This window comes from Macaca mulatta, chromosome 3 (genome assembly GCF_049350105.2).
Source record: "Macaca mulatta isolate MMU2019108-1 chromosome 3, T2T-MMU8v2.0, whole genome shotgun sequence".
NCBI classification, from domain to species: Eukaryota; Metazoa; Chordata; class Mammalia; order Primates; family Cercopithecidae; genus Macaca; species Macaca mulatta.
Window position 1 is genome coordinate 84,159,135 of NC_133408.1, and position 21,326 is coordinate 84,180,460.

At 57.7% G+C, this 21,326-nt stretch overlaps 2 protein-coding genes across 42 annotated transcripts in view; one reads left to right on the forward strand and one right to left on the reverse strand.

The window, feature by feature from the left end:
- The window catches only part of OGDH (oxoglutarate dehydrogenase), a 474,703-nt gene that overhangs the window by 423,837 nt on the left and 29,540 nt on the right, over nucleotides 1-21,326 (reverse strand). The gene's annotated exons all lie outside the window — the stretch shown is intronic.
- The window catches only part of CAMK2B (calcium/calmodulin dependent protein kinase II beta), a 109,754-nt gene that overhangs the window by 47,177 nt on the left and 41,251 nt on the right, over nucleotides 1-21,326 (forward strand). For all 41 annotated transcript variants that reach the window (XM_077996885.1, XM_028845824.2, XM_077996880.1 and 38 more), the window contains 2 exons: nucleotides 16,031-16,090; nucleotides 20,117-20,171. Coding sequence is in view for 28 of the 41 variants with exons in the window: in XM_015133620.3 (XP_014989106.3) it covers nucleotides 16,031-16,090; nucleotides 20,117-20,171 (115 nt within the window). In the remaining 13 variants the exon portion in view is untranslated. The remainder of the gene's footprint in view (nucleotides 1-16,030; nucleotides 16,091-20,116; nucleotides 20,172-21,326) is intronic.

Here is a 21,326-nt window from a genome sequence, read left to right on the forward strand (position 1 = left end):
AAACTCATCCCCTTGGAGTTGAAATCTGGGGCTCCAGAAAATGACCCAGACAGAGCTGGCCTTGCCCAGATGCTGTGGGTGTTGCCTTGGTGTCCCCTCTCCTGCCCCCAGGCTGCCTCTTGGGGTGGGCGGTGATGGCACTGGATGGTCTGCTGAGACTGTAGGGGAAGGACACTTGGCACTTCCTCCTGGCCCCCTTCGCAGGCAGAATCCCGCGCTCACCACCCACCTCAGTCTGAGGACTCTGTCCTGTGACCTCTGCTGCCCTGGGCCGCCTTCCCCATGCAGGGACCTGAGGTTCCCCAACCCTCCCAGGCCTTTTGGGCTTTCCTAGCTGAGGAGGAATCGGGGAGGTGAGGGATGAGGTCTTAGATGGAGCCCCAGAGCTTCACTGTGGGACACGCACCTCCAGGTAAATGCCCCTCTTCAACCCTGACTGCCCAGCTGTCTGACCGTGGCCAGGTTACTCAGTCATCCTAGACCTCAGTTTCCCCAGCTGTAAAGTGTCTACCTCACAGGGACGTTGCAAGGCTCCGAGACCATCCCTCTCCACATTGCTGCCTCCCTTCCTGGCCAGACCCTGTGCGTCCTGCTGCGGAGGACCCCTCGTGAATACCCAGTAGCTTTCTGGTGTCGTCTGGCCCACCCAACCTGCAGGCCCCAGGGCCCCCTCCTCCAGGAAGCTGTCCTGGATCCTCCCGCCGGCAGCCGGCCTGGAACTCCCCAGGCCCCATGGCAGGTGCCCCTGGCTAGTTCTCAACTGACCACGTGCTCCTTGAGGGCAGATGCAGCTGGTTCATCTGATGGCCTCCTGGCTGTCAGCCCAGAGCCTGTGAAAACATGGGAGAGCATAACACCCCTCCTCACCCAGGACTAGGCCCAGGCTCTGCCTGGGTGTCTGGCTTTCTCCTTCCCATCGAGGTGGGGCAGGGGCTTCCCCGAAATGGCCTTCCCCACTGCTATTCAGGGAGGTGGGGGATGGAGAGGGGACCCAGAGAGTAAGGGTTGGGTGGGGAGAAGGATGTTGGGCCCTTGGGCCTTGTGGGGGAGGCTACAACAGCCTCCTTGGCTGCATTTTACCCCTGATTTGGGTCTAGCGCCAGTGGAGGGGCCTCACTCACTCCTTGAGAGTCACTAGGAGGGCTGTGTCCCCACACCCGCTCATGTCCAGGCCCGAGCGGAGCAGCCTTGGTCCTTCAAGGCTCCTGGTGATGAGAAGCGGCTGGTAGCACGCAGCTCCAGGAAGGAGGACGCCACTCCAGAAACACTCAGGCCCCCAGTTACCGAAATACTTGGCCACGCGGACACTGCAGAACTGCACCAGCTGGTGCTAAAGCTGTAACAGTTCGATGTTTTAATATTTAATACTTAATTAAATAGAGGATTGTGAGACTTTCAAAGTTGGTGAATGTACTGAATAACGAGAGATTATTAAACTACTGTTAACAAAAGCCGTTAGAGGAAAATTAATTGACTGGGGGTAAAGAGATCATCAGGCACACAAGTCTTAAAACATGTCTTCTTGTTATCTGCCCCCTGCGCCCCCATCCCCTGCCCACTTGCCCAGCCCCTGCTGCTCATTGTCGACACTGAACGGCTGTTCTTCTGGGGGCAGTTTTGTTGTGCCTTGTTGGATGCCCTGTGTGGAGGGGAGTGCGCTCAGGAAGCAGTGCAGTGGGGTGACCCTCGATAGTGGCCCATGCTGCAGAGAGCCTGGTGCAGGGTCCCTGTCCTGGAATGGCCCTTCAGCTCAGGGTGGAGCTCCTGCGTGCCTGGCATCATCAACGCTATCTCGCGTCCTCCTACCCTCTGAGCTCAGCGTGGGCTCCCCTCTCACACGGAGGGGAGAGCTGAGTCCCACAGAAGCTGAAAGGTGGACAGGGTCCCCTGGCTGGTGGTTAGCAGAGCCTGGGTGTGGAGGACTCTAGATTTCACCCAGCTGGGGCAGACCGAGGGTTGGGCCAGCGTGGGGCTCCCAGGTGGGGCTGACCTCACAAGTGGGGCTCACCTCCCAGGCCCCAAGCTCACCCCGCAGAGAGGAGATGAGTGTCACCACTGTCCTCTTCCTGCCTGCAGGCCCGTGCAGCTCACCCCAGCTCCCTTTCTGGGGCACCTGGTCTCCCCAGGGACCCTTCTGTCTTGGGAGGACACTCCTTGCCCAAAGGTGTGATGGACAGGGACCATCTTGAGGTCTCTGTGGTCACTGGGGCTGGGGGTGAGCCTGCACCGCAGGGAAGCCTGCACGCCCCCGCTTCCCCAGCCGAACCCTGCCTGCCTGGGACCCCTTTGTGCAGTGGGTCGGGGGCTGCCTCCCGGGCTTTCCTGCTACAGCCGGTACTGCAGCTTTCTTGTGGCTCCCGCACAATCCACAGACAGAAAAAGACCCCTGCTCAGGGGGATAATGAGTGCCTGGTCGGCAGAATCCGTGGAACTGGGTTAATAGAGGACGAGGCGCCGCATTGCAGGGACAGCTGAGCAGCTGAGCATGCGCCTGTGGCAGCAGCACCCCTCCCAGCCCAGGGACCCTCCCCTCCCAGCCTGGGGACCCGCCCCTTTCCCTCCTCCCCGGCTCAGCGGCCCTCCACTCCTCTCCTCTCCCCTCCTCTCCTCTCTCCTCCTCTCCTCTTCTCTCTTCTCCTCTCCCCTCTCCCTTCCCCTCTTTCCCCTCCAGCTTCTCTCCCCACCTCCTCCCTGCTGGGAGACCTCCTCTGCTTCCCTACCCCACCCTCCCTGGGTGGCTGAGGGAACAACTTTAGAGCTTGGATCCCCACCCAATTCTTGGCCCACTCTGCCTTCAGGTTTGCTCTCTAGGAACTTGGAGGGTGGCCAGGAGTTGGGGGAATCCCTGGGAAACGCCCCCTCCCCTGCCCCAGGGTCAGCCTTCAACAGGATGGGGATTGTCCCTGAACTGGGATTGTGGGGAAGGGACCCTGCATCCAGGTGCAGGAGGAGTTAGGGGAGCTGGGAGGCAGGCCTTCTGGGGGCTTGGTGGGGGCACCACATGCCTGACCCTCTCAGGGGGAGGGCCACCTAGGAGCAATGAAGGAACAAGGCTAGGCTGCTGGATTTAGCAATTAAGTACGATTTACAATCATAAGATGTAAAATAAGCACTGTGTGTCCCAAATTGTGTGGAACACACTTAATTAAACTAAAAATTATTTGTTGCGTATCTGAAATTGAGACAGACTTATACCAAAAACAAATTTTGTCCTTTGTCTGAAATTCAAATTTAACGGGGCACCCTGTGTTTTATCTGGCAATGCTAAGCTAGACTGTTGAGAGACAGGACTTTGTCATTAGTTTGGAAACCGAATTGGTTTAGTCGAAGGCTTCTGGAAAGCGGCCCCGAAGAGGACCAAGAGAAGAACAGGGAGCCAGGCTGTGCGGAGGGTCCCGGCCCTTGCTGGCCCCCTCTGTTAGGTGGAGAGAGGATGGGCAGCATTATGGCCTCCTGCTCTCTGGTTCTGGGTGTGGCCCTGTGTAGACAGCAAGTCCCAAGACCTGCTGGTCAGGGTCCAATGCCAGGTTCCTGAGCCTCCATGACCCCTGGGGCAGGCAAAGGCATCCTGAACTGGATGCGGGAGCAGGGCCCACCCTGTTGGCATTTGGAGGGGATGAAGGAGGAATCCCTGAGTCAGGGAGGGGAGGGAGGGGAGGGGAGGAGTTGACACGGAGGACCCCTCTGCGTGCTTCCGCATTTCTAGCCACTCATCTTGCAGAGTCAGGGGCTTGTCAGCGGCAGAAAAGGCTCCCGGCAGAGGGGAGATTTGGGAGCTGGGTTCTGGGCCCTAATGACCATTCCCTCCCTGCCTCACTCCTCTTTTCTGTAAAATGGGAGGAGGGTTGGCCTCCACGCTGCCTGGCTCTTCTAGAACTGATGGTTCCCACATCTGGGGGATCCTTACTCCCAGGCCCTGCCGGTTCCAGGAGGTGAGTGAGGACCAGGGAGATGGCTGAACCCACAGCCTGTGGGCCCAAGGTTTGAAGACCTGCTTCTGCCAGTGTGGGCAAAGCTCCCTCCCCCGGTCCTTCCTGCTCACCACCCCTTGCTCCCTCCAGGCTACCCGCCAGTGGACTGTAGGCCCAGCAAGGGCAGGCCTCCTACTTTGCACATAGTACCTGCTTACTAAACAGAGTTGAACCGGTGGGAGGAGAAGAGTGTTTTGAAGATTCCACTTAAGGACTGAGCTAGGTGGGGAGTGGTAGTGACCGCTGATGGAAGGAGAGGGGGATTCGGAGTGCCCAGGTCCCCGGGACCACTTGGGCAGGAGTGGGGAAGCCCGCAAGGTGTGGGTTTGAGGCCTGGGTGGGAACAGAGCTTGGGAATGGTAGAGCTTTGGTCTCTGTTGTGCTGGTCTGGCTGCTGATAGGAAAGTCTGGAGAGCTGGGGATCCAGGGCAAAGCTCAAGGGAGAACAGCTGCAGGGAGCCCTGGAAGGTGCTGGGGGCCCTGGGTGTGTGTCTCCCCTGTGGGCAGCCACTGTCCTCTGTCCCCAGGGCCAGGAGCTGCAGTCCTGTGACAGGTCTGCGCAGAGGCTCTGAGGTCATGATGTTTCCATTGTCTGCGTGTCACCTGGGGGAGCCCCGACTCCCGCTGGATGCGGAGTGATTAGCCTACAGAAGGTCGTGGAGGGTTTATTGAGGTTAGTGGGGGTTAGAAGAGCCCCGCGGGTGAATGTGAGGGCCTCAGCCTCCCCTGCTGGGGAGGGCGGATGTGTGCAGATGCTCTCATCCCGAGGCGGCGGGGGGCATTCTGGAAAGGCGCTACCAAGGGGCTGCCGGCCACTCACTTCCGTTGCATGGTCTTCTCTGTTGTTCTTTTGCCTCAATCCCTTAAAAAGTGTGACAGTGCTTGCCCTGAGCTGTGCTCCCTGGCCTCGGGCTGTACTCCCTGGCCTTGGGCCTTGGGCTGGGTTGGGCCCCCAGGCATCTGCTCTGGCATGAGTGGGAACCTCTGGGCAGCTGTCTGCTCTCTGAAAAGGACAAGAGGGACATGGACAGAGTTAGGGGCAGAGGATGAGGCTGGACATAAGGCCACAGTGGTCAAGACTGCAGCTCTGGAGTCTGGGCCTTATTTTTGACAGTAGGACCCTGACAGGGTGGGCCCCGCACCCCCAGGGGCTGGCCTGAGCCAGTGTCCCCGCTGTCTCTGGAGGAAGCCAAGGTGGTGTCTATGGAGAGATGGGCTTTGGTGGGAGGTGTGTGTGTTGGGGGCGGGGGGACCCCAGGTGGAGGACCCATCACACCAGGGCTGGGAGGAGTGGCCTAGCAAGCCCCTCCTGTCACCGTGCCTGCCCTGAGTGGGGCCACCGTTGCTTTCCTAGACTGGACAGTCTAGGCACCTTGGTTTAAATCTCCTCCTACTCACTCCATTTGTGAGCATGGGAGTCCTGTCCTGGGGTTACGGGGGTGACTGAACACATGACACCCAGCACTGGATAGATGAGTGGATGGCATTTTATTGTCACATATACTCAGAGCCCAGAGAGGAGGACGCTGCGCTCAGGACACAGTGAACAGGCAGGGGCTGGGGAGCCAGGCTTTGGAGTAACAACGGGGTGAGGTGGCCCCTGGTTCCCACCAGAGGCAGTCTCGGCTGGTTTGAATAATTCCATGGGTTGGCAGAGAGCTGCATCTTGCTACTCAGGCATGAGCAGGAACTGTGCCCAGTTCTTGTGGGGAGGAGGCTTACCTGGGTGGGGACTTAGCCACAGAAGCAGAGTCCGGAGGGGGACATGAAGCTAGGTCGTTCAGGGCCTTCCTGGTTTCACTGGGTGTCAAGGTAGCACGTAATGTTGGCTTTAACTTTAGACCTTACACCATCGCCCTGCACAAAATGCCACAGCTTGGCAGTGACAGGGAAGGAATTCCAAGCCACACCTCTGTTTCAAAGCTGAGCTGCACCCCACAAGCTCGAGGACGGTTGTGATCCTGAAGAGGGCCCTGGGAATGGGGCCCCAGCTGAAAGGCCAAGTGGACCCCATGGAGGGAGATGCCGTGGACCCCCAGTGTGTAGCCCAGGAGTGGCCCTACTGCAGCCACTGGCCTGGCCTGGGCTCCCAGAATGGCTGCGTTCATCCCCATATGGCTGGCAAATAGCTACGAGGCCCTCGGCTCCAGCTCTGTCATGCACGTTCATGCAGAGGGGCAGGGTGCTGCTGACGTGGTTGCCAGGGTCCCTGGGAGCCCTGACCTTGAGGCGGCAGGCAGCTGCAGGACGGGCCCACAGGTGCTTATCGAGGATGGTGGAGCTGCTGGCGGGTTAATTGCCGGTTGTCCTGTTGCCTTTTAAAAACAAAACATGCACAGAAAGCCACAGCGAGAGCCGCCCTCTTGCATCTTTATCACAGGGCTCAGCCTCCTGGGGCTGCACAGGCCTGACTGGATGACTTGGGACCCCAAGAGGTGCTGGGTGCCCAGGAGGAGAGGGGTGTCTGCCTCCACAGCCTACCCCCTTCGACACCACCTCACCTTTTCTGGTAGACTTGTGCTGCCCTCGGAGGATCCTGACCCGGCACCCAGACCTTGAGCCGGGGTTATTCTTGCCTCAGACCTACCACTGAGCTCCCCAAGTCCTCGCTGCCTGACCCCCGCAACCCCCCGCCCCAGATCTCCAGAGGGAGACCAGGCTTGTCCAGCCCACTATGGCAGCATCTGAAGGGCTCTGAGAAGTCCCACCGGAAAGAAAATAAGGAGGGGGCTGCTTCCGAGGCCCCAAGTGGGGCCTCCTGTGATGGGGTCCAGCTCCACTTCTACCTGGTCTCCTTGCCCCCGTGCCCCCATCTGAAAGCTGGGGTGATGCAGCAACAACCCTGCTTCATGGGTGCCATGAGCAGCTCACAGGCCTGCCCAGAGCCAGTCCTCAGCACACAAAAGTCACTCCCCTGAAGGACTCACATGGACCTCTGCTCATTCTCAAGGAGCAGTTTTCCTTTTAGGAGGAATGGCCAGGATCTGCCCATGGCCTCCTTTCAGCCCCTAAACCGGCCTGCACCCCGAGACTGGATGGGCAGTCCCTGCAGCATGGTCCAAGCTGACTCGGGTCAGGACTGGTTTTACTTCACATTTACTGGCCAGGGAGGAGAGTCAGAGGAGAGGGGCTGCTGGAAGCCACTCCCTCGTCCCCACCCAGCTACCCTCTCTGTTCTCAAAGAAATCCAAGGTCAGTGCTACCAAGGTTGGCAAGTGCTGGCAGCCCAGGTTGGCAAGTGCTGGCCCCGAGATGTGAGCTGGCCTCTGCCTGCTCCATTCCTGCCCCACCCCACAGCCAATCCCCGCTTTTCTGTTACCAGAGTCTGTAGGAGCCGGCCAGGACATGGCCAAACATAATTAAAGGTCAGACCCCACTGGCCTAGAGTCAAGGCCCAGGATATCCTATCAGGTTCTGCTGACCCAGCCACTCAGTACCACACAGGGCTGCGTTTGGCTCCTGAGCACTCTGTCACTAGTGTGTGAGTACAGTCAAGTTTAGCCTTGAAGTGAATTGGGACGCTTAAGTGTGTTGGTACCAGGCAGGGTGCAGAATATGCCTGGCTGGTGTTTGATGTGGATGCTGGCAAGCCGTTTAAGAGTCTAGAGGGCCAGGCGTGGTGGCTCCTGCCTGTAATCCCAGCACTTTAGGAGGCTGAGGCGGGTGGATCAACTGAGGTCAAGGGTTCGAGACCAGCCTGGCCAACATGCCAAAACCCTGTCTCTACTAAAAATACAAAAATTAGCCAGGTGTGATGGCACGTACCTGTAATCCCAGCTACTGGGGAGGCTGACATGGGAGAATTACTTGAACCCAGGAGGCGGAGGTTGCAGTGAACCAAGATCACGCCACTGCACTCTAGCCTGGGTGACAGAGAAACACACCGTCAAAAAAAAAAAAAAAAAAAAAAACACAAAGGAAAAGAAAAAATGTCTAGAAAGCTGTCTCACGCTATGGTGGTGCAGGTCGTTGAGACAGGTGTGCAGGTCACCTGAGGCCGATGGGTCTTGCCAACGTGCTGACAGTGCAGGAAGGGGCTGCTGAGCCCCAGCAAGGTCCGGAGTATTGGACAGATGTGTGCCCAGCTCCGTGGGGATGGGGGGCGGATTTGGGGGCCCCTCTCTGCTGTGGCCCTCGAAGTCTTCTCTGGACAGGAACAGCACTACTTGACAGGGCATCTCCTGAATCCATTTTGTGGGAGGAAACTGAGGCCCCCAAGTGGGATTTGGATGCAGCCAGTTTCCTGGCCCAGGCCTTGGTGGCGTACCACATCCCACAGCAGGCCCCTGGGCAGGGCCTGAGTTCTGGAGCGTGGCACTGGCATCACAGTACCTTTAGCCAGACAGCCTCAGGCTTGGGTCAGAGCCCTGAGTCTGGTGTCCTTGCCACCCTAGTCCAGCACACAGGTGGACCACCTGTCCTGACGTTGGTCTGTGCTCGCAGCTGCTGGTTTAGCGTGGAGGAGCAGAGCCCCAGGTAGCCCCAGCCCTGTGGAACCAGAAGCTGGCGGGACGGTGGGAGCTGGCACAGGATGCAGCTTCTGGCCCATCCCTCCCCAGCCACTACTTCCAGGACAGGGCAGCTGGAGCAGAGCCCTTCTGCCATGCTCACCATCCCCGTGCCCGCCCCAGCAGGGCTGTGTGGCGGATAAGCAGAAGGGGTTGTCCTTGAGGATCTCCTCCCAGGCATGAGGAAATGAGTGGAGAGCGCCGATGCTGTTGGGGGGCGCCCAGTGATGGACCCATGGTGGGGTCTGGCAACCTCCCTCGGGGTGAGGCAAGGCTGCCCGGAATGGGGGGATACGTTCTTGAGCACCCACCCTGTGCCAGGCCCATGTGGATTTTCACACATGATTCCATTTTCAGTCCAGCACAGTCCTGGGGCCAGATACCATTATTACAGCCATCTTCCAGATGAGGCCCAGGGAGGTGCCATCTCTTGTCCCAAGCCACACAGTGGGTAGTACTCATGGCACCTAGGGAGCCCCACCCCCCAGCCCTTAGACCCTGGTGGCAGTGGTCCCAGGTGGCCCTAACTGCATCCCCCAGCCAGCACAGAGCTTACCTGGCAGGCCTCCTCCAGGTCTCTGGGCCTGACAACTCCAGAGGCTCTGGGGTGAGAGGGAAGCAGCCATTCCTGACACAGGTGGGCCTCGTGCCTCCCCCTCCTGCCCCTCCGCCGCCCCCGCCCAGTGCCCTGCGGTGTCCTCCTGGAGGTGCCAGCTCTGCTATTTCTCCTGGTGGCTGGCAGGGGGCCTGGTGCCCACCCACGCCCTCCTGTTCCCCTTCTCCCTGGTTCCTCTCACTCACCACCCCCCACCCCTGCTGTGACTCACCCACTGCCGGGGAGGAGGAGGGGCGGGGAGGGTGGAGGATGGCATAGGGGGACTGGGTGGGCAGGGAAGCCTCTGCCAGATCCATCCCGGACCCCTTCTTGGCGCTGGAGAAAGAAAGAGGAAATTATGGGAACAAACATCAATGATTTACCAAACCATGTAACCTTGTCCTGTAAGACCCTCCCTCCCCCTTGGGGGGCACTGGTCACACCATGGCTTCTGGGTGCCATCCACTTGGGACACGAGGGGTCCCCAGAGCCATGCACAAGTGTGCCTTTGGGATGTTGAAGGCTACGCTGCCCACCCCACCAGTCACCCAGCCTTGGCCTTTCAGCCCTGGCAACTTTGAGCTCCTCTCTGTGCCTCAGTTTCCTCATCTTTGCCCTGTGCCTCACCCTGCAGATGCAGCAGGGTTGGTGTGAATGTCCTTCCCCGTCATCTCCACCTCTCCCATCGCCCTCAGCTGGCTTCTCTTTGTTCTTAGCTCAGGGGACCCTACGACTCCTGCACTGATGAGGGTGGCGTGGCAGGAGGGGAGGAGCTCCCGCCACACCATGAGAGGTTTGCAGTCTCTCCCCCGCCACTCCTGGTCTTTCAGGGCATTTTTGGAATGAAATAGGTTAATGTCTGTAATGTGCACAGAACAGACGGTGCCTGGCATGTGGCAGGTGCTCCGGGATGGGTCACGTGGCTGTGCCCATGTCCTGGTCCTGTCTCTTCCTGCACTTGGCCGTGGGCACCTTGAGGTGGCCCCTGCCCCTGTCACCTTCATGGTGGTGGGTGCCAGCTGCCAACCCGCCAGCATAGTAACAGCTTGGAGGAGCCCCCACTCCCCTACCCCGCCCCTCAGAGCTCCACGCTGAGGCTTCGGGGGTCCTGTGGATCTGGGAATGGCTGCTGGTGGAGGGTCTATGGTCCCTGCTCCTGAGAGGCTGGACATCTAGGCAAGTGTAACCCGACCTTGTCTTTCCCCACCAGCATGAGTGGTTTGCTTTGGTCAGGCCTCTGCAGGCAGGTAACCCAGATTGGCTGGGCTCTCAGTGTTTTGGAGAAGGCTGTGGGGTGAGGGAGGAGGGGAGCCTTGTCTCCTGGGCCCTTGAGCGCCCTCCTGGTGCCGGTGTGGGGTTGTCTCCCCTTCCTCTGTGATGTCGGCCTTGCTGCCCCCACAGCCAGCATCTGCAGGCTGTAAATATCAGATTCTGCATTGAGCAGAGACTGCAGCCACCAGGCAGGCACCACCCACCAGTCTAGAGAGCAGCAGGAAATGCGGACCAAGTGGCATATCACAGAGAGCCCCTGCACTTCGGCGAGAGGCCTTGGCTTTGAGTCCCAGCCCAGCAGCCTGCCCCTTGCGGTCCGGGTGTCTTCGGCGTCCTGGGATGTGTGCGGGAGCGGGTGAGAAGCCTGCCATGAGATGAGCCCAGCAGGCTGTACAGGGCTCAGCTGGGGGTGCTTCTCTTCCCTGTCTTTCGGTGGCCCCAGCCTGCCTGTGCCCCAGCACTTGGCCCCACCTGTCGTGCAGACCTCGGGGGACACCCAGGGTGCAGGTTTGGCGAGATGAGTGGCCGGCAGGCCAGGGCTGTCTGCCGAGATTGTAGCTAAATCACCTAGAAAAGCTCCCGGCGCTCGGCATTCCCCGAGGGCTGGAATCGGAGGATGTCGCACTATCACTATCATTAGAATTCAAGCAGGCAGGCGGATAATTACAGGCTCTGGTTTAGCCTGATCTTTTTGAGGACAATTGTTTATGGGGTTTATTGTTGTTGTTGTTTGGGGGGTTTTTTGATAAATGCTTTTATGGGGGTATAAATGAATGCTGTATTTGATCTGTGGGATGTTTCTCTGGTAGGAGAAATAAATAGCAATGCTTTTGCCAGCGTCTCTCTGAGCCACCCCCTTGGGGAGCCGGTGTGTAAATGTGTACACACGTGTGCGCATGTGTAGAATTGCATCCGCACTGATGGGTCAGTCACCTTCTGGCTTAAATACAGGCCCACACACATACGCCCTTGCCTCCGTTTAGGGTGCAGATTTGCAAGATGCCCAAGCGTTTAGGAGCTGGTTGAACTTGAGTTCCCTCTCCAAGCTTCACATCAGAGGGGGTGTGAGAACCAAGTCTTTTTCCAGCATGAGTAGGCAAACTCCTACTCATCCTCTAAAACCCCACTGAAGCATCACCTCTTGAGTCTCCACAGGCAGAATCAGGGTCTGAGAACACTCTGCTCATCACTCTGCTATAAAAAGAGGCACAGGCACTGCTGTCATTGGCTTTTTGTGCCCCAGGGACTGTCTGCCCTGGACCCCCAAGACCTTGGCCAGGGGTCTTGGGATGGGAGAAGAAGAAGGAGGGCAGGAGGGCAGAGGGGTCTCCTCTTGATGGGGTGAGGTCCCCTGGAGGTTGGGAGGGGCTCAGCCTGTGTCCTCACTCCCCAGCCGCTGCTTTCTGTCCCATGGTCTGTGTCAGAGGCTGTTCTTAGACTCCTTTAGGAAAACTCAGCATCACAGGGAACTGCAGTTCTGGGAGCCATTGCGCGCGCAGAAGTGCCATGAGCCTGAGCCTGACATTGGCCGATGGGGAGAGGGGATCCAGCACCTTCTGAGGAATTGACCAGGCACCAGCTGTCGGGTGGAGTGGGCTCTTGGGGTTTCCTTGTCGTTGGATTCACAACCTACAGAGGTGTGGCACCTCTTCTGTGACTTGCATCAATACTACCTAATAAAATGTTAACCACACGGACATCCCTGCCCAGCTGTGAGATGTGGCAATGAGGATGAAGAGCATCAGGGGTCTTGGGTGACCCTGAGCGTCCCAACTCCAGGCCCCTCAGAGAACCTAGCACAGCTCTGAGGCCTGGCCACTCAGCCCCCACAGCCCCCACACCTGGTGAGCCCCTCTTACTGGGTCACCTGGATGAGCTACGTGACCCACTGCCTGGCCCTGACCAGGACGTCACTGTAGTGGGCATAGCCAGGGCTGGCCACTCAGGAGGCCTCTTGGGACCTCCTTCAGGAAGGGGTGCCCTGCTGGGGTCCCGGGGGCACTGACAGGGCCGTGGACAGGTAGGGAGCCGCTGCTGGCAGACTTCTGGCTGTGTTCTCGCCACAGGCCTGCTGGCCTCGGGACCTGCTCAGTGGCCACTGCTCTGGTCTCCTGAGTCCAGCAGATTCCCTGGGGACCAGAGCCCCCCAGAATGAGGCTGGCAGGCAGGGATGAGCAAGATGTGGTTGCTCCACTGTCTGGGGCAGGGAACAGGACTGAGCTGGGGCTTCCCCCAGATTCCTCTGTACTGTCGAGGGCCAGGTTCTGCTGTACTGTTTAGGGCCAGGGCACATTTCTTATGCACTGGTTTGGGTTCAGTTTAACTTACTTAACCTTGTTCATGACAAGGGGTTTATGATGTGAATGTGGAAGCTGAGAATAATGTCCCTGGTTTTGTAGAAAGGAAATCATAGTATATGCACAGAGTTAGGAAGCTGGATTCTGGCCTGCCCTGAGATGGGGCTGTCTGAGCCAGGTCCAGAGAGAATGCCACCTCCTCCTGCCACCTCCTTCTTGTGGCTTCTCAGTCCCATCCAGAGTCACCTTATATCCGCTTAGATTTATTTTTTGCCTGATTTTTTAAAATTTAAGGGCAAATGTTACCATAGCAGATTTTATGAAACATCCTTGTCATATTGAATCAGTAGCTTGCTCACTGGAGACAGGATCAAAATCTTTTTTAAAAACAATGCTTTGCTAAATTATGGAAGTAACACATGATCACTGTCAAAACTGGGGGAGGGGAAGTTAACAAATAAAACAACATTAGCCATAAACCTGGCACCGAGAGTGAAGCACGCTATACGACGTGTGTGTCTGGATGTTACCAGCTTAGATCTTGTGTCATGGTTGATGGTTTCCAAGCGGCTCTCTGAGCGCTAACCTACTGCAGCTGCTGGGAGGAGGTGGTCGAGGTGCTGTTGTGGGTGTTACAGAAAGAGGACCAGTCAGCAATCTGTATGGCCACCATGAGTGGACACCTGGTGCCAGGACTGGGCAGCCAGGTGCCCTTTCTTCGCCCCACACAAATAATTATCTCCCTAAACACGTGCTCAGGAATAGGTATCATCTTTGGGCTGGGGCTCAGCTCTTGGCGATGTTTCAGTAATAAAACACAGGCATGTAAATTATCTGTGTCCCAGGAGAGTGCGTTCATAATTGCATCTTTCTCCTGATTTGGATTTATGATTTTATTGATTTAACTCTAATCAGGCAATTTTTCAAAAGGAAACTATGTGCCATGGTTCCACCGCCTCTCTGCCAGGTCCTCCTTTCCCTCAGCCTGGCGCTGGCCCGCACGTCCCGTGGTGATGTGTGGTCCCGGGCTTGGATCCTGTCCTGGGGAAAGATTAGCCATCAACTTTATTGGGACAGGTTGGAAAGGTGGAACGTGGATTGTAGCTTAGAGACATGAGTGTCATATCTGCATTCGATTTACTGAATCTGGGACCTGCATTGAGATTATGGAAGGGACACCCTGTCCTTATGAGACACACCTGAGTGCTGCCTGGTGTTACACACGCGTCAGAAAAAGCGAGTGTGTCATATGGAAGCGGGGCGGGGCAGGGAGATTGTACAGAAGTGCTGTACACGATTGCTCTGTACTATTGTTGCAGTGTTTCTCTATGTCTGAAAAATGTTCAGAATCAGTGTAAGAAAGACACTAGGAAATAAAACAATAACCCCATGAACTCACCGCCCTGCACACTGAGAGCCCTCCCTCCTCCCACCCCAGAGGGATGGGGGTTGGGGGTGTTACAAGAATCCATCCCCTGCTTTCCACTGGAGCCAGGCCTCGTGCATGGACCCCTCCCCTCCGCAGGTGTGTCCAGTGTTGCTGGGTTTTGAGCTCCATGCAGATAGGAAAACGGAGCCCACACCGTGTGTATTCTATTAGGACTATGTTTGATTTTTCCATTCCGATGCTGACAGACACTTGGGCTGGTTCCAGTTCTGCCATCACAAATCCCTGAGGCTCCTGGCACCTCAGCTCCCACTTCAGTGGGAGGGGAGAGGAGAGGGAGAGGGAGCAGGGACTGGGGTATTCTAGAAGACTGTGCAGTGCTTGCTGAGGTGGGTGTGCAGGTGGGGGAGGGAGCAGGTATGCCCTGGGCTTCCAGCAAAACAGCGGGGTGGGGTCTGACTCCCTCTGTGCCACCTGGAGGCTCTGTCAGATCCCTCTGAATCCCTCTCGTGGGATGCCAGGCGGCTGGGCTTGAAGCAGATGGCAGCCAGGTGGCCAGGGCAGGGAGACGAATGCCTGTCCTGGGAGGGGGAAGTCGGGGGATGCCGCTCCCAGAGACCTTCCCATCTGCAGGCGTGGCTTTCTCACTCAAGGCCTATACGTGTTTGCAGGCATGTCCTGTACCCCAGGCCACCATCGCCACACCTGCTCCAGGGGAACTGACCCCAAACACGACTCGGTCAGGCCTCCCTTCCTGCAGGCAGACAAGTTTCTGCCAAGCCCAGGGATCAGAGGTTTCAGTGCCTCCCGAGGAAGATTGTGAAGTTGCAGCCTCATTCTTTCCCTGCTCCTGGGCGCTACTGGGCATTCCTGGCGAAGGAGGCATCCCCGAGGTCTTATCTTGTGTATTAATTATGTGCCCCCGGCCCTGCTCACCTTTCCTGTGGTGGGACTCAGCACTGGGCAGGTGGAGGGGGCTCCAGACACCGATGCGCCCTCCCCAGTCACGTCCTGAACTCTGAAATGCACTGTCCTTTCCTCGCAGCTCCCCATGCGCGGCTGTGCCCACCGACTGTCTAGTTTCGACCTTTGTGTAAATAAGAGCACACTGTGAGTCCTCCTTTGCTGCTCGTTCCCTACATACTATTAGGATGTGGGTGCTACCTGCACGTGGGGGTTGGTGGAGGACTTTGTTGCATTGCTGTATGGGACCCTGTGGGACTGCAGCGCATGGAGTCCTGTCAGGGGAAGTGTGGGGTTTTGGGTTTTGCTATTACAATCTCCATCAGTTTTAAAAAGCCTCCTGCCTGTAATTGAAATGTAAAATTTCTGGCAGATAAGTTGCTCCATCCTTTGGGGGCCAGTGGAGGGGTCACCCAAGGGGCACCAGTCACCTCCACACCTCCAATGTCCAGGGATCTGGGCCCTGCACCTTGTGGGGTGGGAGGAGAGTGGTGAGGGAAGGAGGGGCCACCTCCTGCTTCACCACCAGTTTACTTCTATCCCCCAAGCAAGGCCTCTCTGAGGCTTTCCCCTCCTCCTCCTGCCAGCCGGCTCCGGGGCACACCCTCACCCCCTCCCGGCCCCATTCTGACAGCCCCTCCCCTGCCTCGGAAGAACAAATTTGGCTTCAGCCAAAAGCTCCAAAGAGTATGGAATTAGGACAAATAAGTGGAGGATTAAATCAGTGCACTGCTGACTTTGAATCATCCAGGGAAACTTTTAGCCCCGAGTTAGTAGCACTCACCACCTGAATGGGCCTCTCCACCCCAAACACAAGCCAGCTGGTCCCTGCCCCAGCCTTGCCACCAGTGGCCCAGGGGGTGCCCACAAAGGGTGCTCCCTTGGCGGGGGCACGACTACTCACTGTGGGGTCACAACCACTCCTCTCTTCATCAGAGGCCCTGGCACACCTTGGTGGGCCTCTCCTGACATGGACAATCCGTGGGCCACCAGTTGCTGGGGCAGGAGGTGACGCCTTGTTCTTTTCTGTCCCCCAGATCACCAGAAGTTGGAGAGAGAGGCTCGGATCTGCCGCCTTCTGAAGCATTCCAATATCGGTGAGCGGCCCGGGGTGGGCGGGGGGATGGATCCTGTTCCGGTTTCTCTGTCAGACTTTCAAAGAGATACAGAAAGACTTCCTTTTCTTCTCTGTTGAAATATCCCACCAGAAGCCCCTGAGGACGCCCCCTTTCCTCCCCTGACCTTGAGGACTTTGTCCTGTGTGACATGATTCCAGGGAGTGCTCAGAGCCAGGGCAGCCCCAAGGCGGGGCTCTGGGTGCCCAGCTCCACCCAACTGGACAGGTCCCCTCCCCACCCCACTCTGTCCTTTGGGTCTTGTCTGTGGCATTGGTGACAGTGGCTGTAGAGGAAGGTAAAGGACACATTCCTCACAGAGCCTTCCGCTGAGCCAGTGCCCAGCACGTAACCCCCATAACTCTGAGCCACCATAACACTGAGCCACCATTCTGCTGAGAACACACAGGGGCCTCAACATTCTGTGGCCTCAAAAAAGCCACAAGATGGCCCAATTACAAGGAAAACAAAGACTGACCAAAGACCCCAGCGCATGCCGTCCTCGGGCTGAGAGCCCCTACTGTTTTCTTTTGCTGGCCCAGGGCTTCTGGAACTACGGTCTGAGGTCAAGTGACCCTGGCCCAGAGTCAGCTGCTCCACGGGGGCATCTGGAGCCTGGAGCCCAGGCCTTGCCCATATTGGGGAGCAGCCAGGAAACGCCCTGGGGATGGCAGCCGCTCTTGGCCTCAGACACACGCGGGGAGCTGTCAGGTGGATTTTGGGCCCTTTCCTCCAAAGCTCTGATTCACTTATGCCAGGAGGACCCCGGGTGTGCTTGTTCCAAAGGAACAGCTGGGGACTGGGAGCCTGTTTAGGAGCCTGGGGCATCCACACACTCACCTGGGCCTGGCTCCGAAGGTCGCCGAACCCTCATCGCCTGGTTTAGGGGACTGGAACCACCTTACCTCATCCAATGCTTCACCAATGAGCTGGGCAGAGGGGCAGGTGCCCCAGTGGACCCAGCAGGACCCCAGCATGGAAAGCGGCAGCCCCAACTCCAGGGCGCGCGCCAGGCTGCAGCCCCCGGTGGGCTCTCAGGGTCCCACTGCTGCAGCTTAGCCCCTGGAGAGATTCGCCGCTGCCCACCGTCCCACTGCATCCAGACTGGACTCTTCACCCTGGTTCCTCTTAGTAATCCAGGACTTTATTTATTTACCACCTCTGTATGCTGCCCACAGTGTTATTTGCTTACTGTTTTTATTTAAATAGATTTTCTGACAATTCACTTTTTTACTTAGCCCTGTGTGTGAATTCGCCGTCTGATGTGCCAGTTACGTTTTCTTTTAAACCACTAAAATAAGTATATAACTATTTTTAAAATGTTAAAAATGTTTTTTTAAAAAGTGTCCACATGCGCATGGCCCAGACTCCCCACACAGACCCCCAGTGCTCCATCTGGCCTAAGCAGCCTGCTTCCTGCTGAGGAGGTGGGATCTCCCCTCCCACTGCCACCCCAGAGCCCATCTGCCTCTGCCCCACCCCACCAGGCCTGCATGGGGAGGTGGGTGCCTGAGGGCAGGGGCAGCCCCCACCATGAGGATGGCCCTGCAGCACCCCCAGGGAGCGGTGAGGTACCTTCATGGATGACAGGGCCTCCCTTGGAGCTGCCCCTGGGGTTCTGTGGGGGGCATCCCCTCCGTGGCCCCTGGGATCACCTCTGCTCTGAGTGTGTGATTTTCATGAAGCATGTCCCAGGTGGGGCAGTTCAGAGGGGCCAGCCTGCTGGGCCCCCAGCTGGGCTTATTGGGCAGCCCCCACTAGAAAGGAGTGGGGAGGGGTGAGTTTTTTAACTCCAGAGGTTTCACAGGCAAGTGCTAGAAGCGGGATGTTGGTGGGCCTCCAGGATCCGCCATGTCTTAGGGACACACAGGCCAGCCTGCGTAGGGGTGAAGAGAGGGTCCAGGGAACCTAGTGAGAGGGCATCCTTGCTCTTGGGACAGAAGTCAGCCAGAGATGGGTGAGAGGGAAAGGGGACATTGGTTTCAGACAAGTGCCTTAGCTGGTGGAGTCCCTGCTTGACAGAGGTCAGCATCAGCTCCCAGACAGCCCTGGTGGGCAAGATTTGCCCTCCGCCCAGGGAGCTGACCCAGGACATGGTCTGGGGAAGACCTTGCTCTTTGAGAATGGGGCTTGGTGGGGGCAGAGAGGAGAAGGCTGGGCTACTGGGCCTGAGGCAGAGAAGTGGAGCAGGTCTTTTTGCACTGGGCTTGCAAAAACCCCAGGACTCTAAGTGGGCCCCAGGCCCTGGTGCGGAGCGTTGGTCACCTGGGATTCTTCACATTCAGGTGATGATGGTGACAGTGATGGTCCCAGAGCTGTGGCTCACCTAGTGCTCACTGTTTCAGAGCACCACAAAGGTTACATAATTGATCTTCATGGCCACCCCGTGAAGAGGTGCTATTTATACTATTTCACAGAGGGGCAGATTGAGGCTTAGATGGTCTGAGCAACCTGCCCCAGGTCACACAGCCAGAGCAAGTGGCAAAGGCAGGGCTTGCCCTATATTTTCTGACTCTGTGGAGGCTTCTGGGGCCTGGCCTGCCCTTGGTGGAGGGCATTTTGTCTGAGGTTTAGGGGCTAAGGAGGGCCATCGGTGTGGGGCTGCTGGAGTCCAGGAATCTGTAGGGTGAGTCCTAGGCCCCAGAGGCCACATGGAGTTCCCGGATGTAAGGACATTATCAGGCCAGGCCCCTGGGAGAACCAGAGCCAGAGGAGGGAGGGCACTGGCAGCCAGTTAGAAACTGGAACAGCGCTGGAGCATCCGAGGAAGGGGCTGCCTGAGGCCCAGGGGCCTGCGAACCTAGGAGAAGACAGCTGCGCCTTACCTGTTCAGTGTCTGTGGCCCAGTCTCAAGTGGTGGAGGAGAGCCACACCTCAGGGGTTCGTCTTCCCAGGACTTGAAGACTGGAGGGAATGAGGCTGGTGCAGGCCCTCAAACCAGACTGTCCCCTGAGTCCACAGCCCTATTCTGCCTTTGTGAGCTGTGTGACTGTCAGCTGCTTACCTAAGCTCTCTGTGCTTCAGCTTCCTCATCTGTAACTTCTCAGGGTGGTCGGGAAGGTTAAATGAAATAACACACACAGAGTGCTTAGAACAGCCCTAGTGTGTTGGCTGTCATCGTCCTCGTTGTTCTAGCAATCATCAGAATCGGCACGTGGGAGAGTGTCCAAAATGAGTCATTCCTAGAAAATATTTGCTGCTTAGTACAGGGCACATCTCCAGCTCAAGGAAAAGCAGGCCTTGAGGTTGCTTGCTTTGTGCTGAAATCACTCACTGTTCCCTCGCCTCTTCATCTATCCACTCGTTCATTCATCACATCCTGACCAGCTCCTGCCCTGCGCCAGGCAGAGTTCCAGGGCCAGGCACGCTGCACATAGATTGTCATGGGAAGCTGTGCAGGGAGGAAGGAGGGAATGATGGTGGTCCATCCTGCTGACCATGCCAGCTCTGGAATTGGAGCTCAGGGCCCAACCTTTGGATGATGTTGCATTGGGCGGGGACCCTGCCCGCCAGCCTGTGCCGGCAGCACACAGCAAAGACACAGAGCCTGAAGGCTGAGGGCAGCCCTGGGAAGACCCAAGACGAATAACGAGTGGTTTTTGTCCCAGCTTCTCCTCATGTGGAGCTTCATGGCGGCTCCTTTCTGGGGTTTGGCGGTGTGAGCTCCTCCTGCTCATCTCCATGGTGTTTGGGAGCAACTGAGGCCCAGGCTGGGACCAAAAGGGCCTGGTCTCTCTCTGGCAGAAGAAGACAGGTGACCAGACTGGCAGCTGAGGGCAAGGAAAGAGCAGGGGCCCAGAGGCCCTGTGGGTGCTCGCTGGGTGGTCAGCTGGCCCACAGGGCCCAAAGCACTCTGCTCAGCCCTGCCCACCTAGGCCCTACCCAGCCCGATCCTGTGGGCAGCCCTAGGGCTTACACAGCTCGTGGTGTGCCTGGCCAGGTATGGAGGCAGGCAGGGGGTGTGTCCTGGGCTACTGCCAGCCCCTCATGGCTTCTCTGTCCCCACAGTGCGTCTCCACGACAGCATCTCCGAGGAGGGCTTCCACTACCTGGTCTTCGATCTGTAAGTTCCAGAGCTGGGGACTCTCGCCACACTCCCAGCCTTGGCTCAGGGTGGGATCTGCACCCTCCCCAGCCCCAGGGAATAGTCCCAACCCGTGGGCTGGCCACTCCCTTGAGTGTGCTTCTGCTGCTGGTCCCCTTGCTCCAAGTTGTGCCTGGCCCAGCCTCCCTCGCTTCTCCTCATTTGCTTTGCACTAGGGTTACTGAGGCCCACGGAGGCAGGGCTGACATCCTGGGCTCCCCCTCTCTTCCACACAGAACAGGGTACACTGGAGGCAGTGGGTGGGTGGACCCCAGAGGAATAGTCAGTCAGAAGCTGCATTCACCCTTCTTTCCTTGGAGCCCTCGTCCGAAGGACTGGGACACCGCTGGCTGGCGTGAGCGCACATGTGTGTGTTTATGAATGTGGCTGTGAGATGTGAGCATGTGCACATGTATGCGTGTGTGTGGGCGTTTGCACATGGGGGCGTGTGAGCACATGAAATCAGGGTACATATGGGTGGGGATGTGCATACATGTGCATGTGTATTGTGTGAATGTGTGAGTGAGCGTGTGGAGGTATGTGCATGTGGGTACGCTGGCACAAGTGTATGCATGTGTGTTTGCATGTGTGTGCATGCATGTGTGCGTGTGTGTGTGCATGAATGTGCATGTGTGAGTGTTTTATGAGTGTGTGTGCGGTAGCTCAGTGAGAAGGTGTCTGGGGCCGCTGCCGCCTCTCACTTCCTGCCGGATTTAGAAGCAGTGATCTCATCTCCCTCACTTTTGACAGTTCCTGCTAAGCAGCGCTATATTTAGCTGTCTGTGAGTCAGTGCTGCTCCAGGACCCTGACCTGGGCAAGGGCCCATAGGCCTTAGCCTGGCCCTGTGGCCCCCAGGCGGCCGCACAGCCAGGGAAGCCCAACCTTGGTGCTATTGCCATGGTTACCCCAGGCCCTCCCCATGGCTGCTGTGAGCGTGCAGGCCAAGCAGAGATAGGACGCGCCTGCATGGGGACTGCCCTCTCAGCTCCTCCTTCCTCAAGTGACAGACGACAGGCCATGGCACATGTAGGCCTGAGGAGGCCTCTGTCCACGTGAGGTTCTCTGGCCTAGAGAAGCTGAGACTGTCCCTGCAGGGGCTTGGCCACCTCTCAGGTTCCCCTGCATGTCCCACA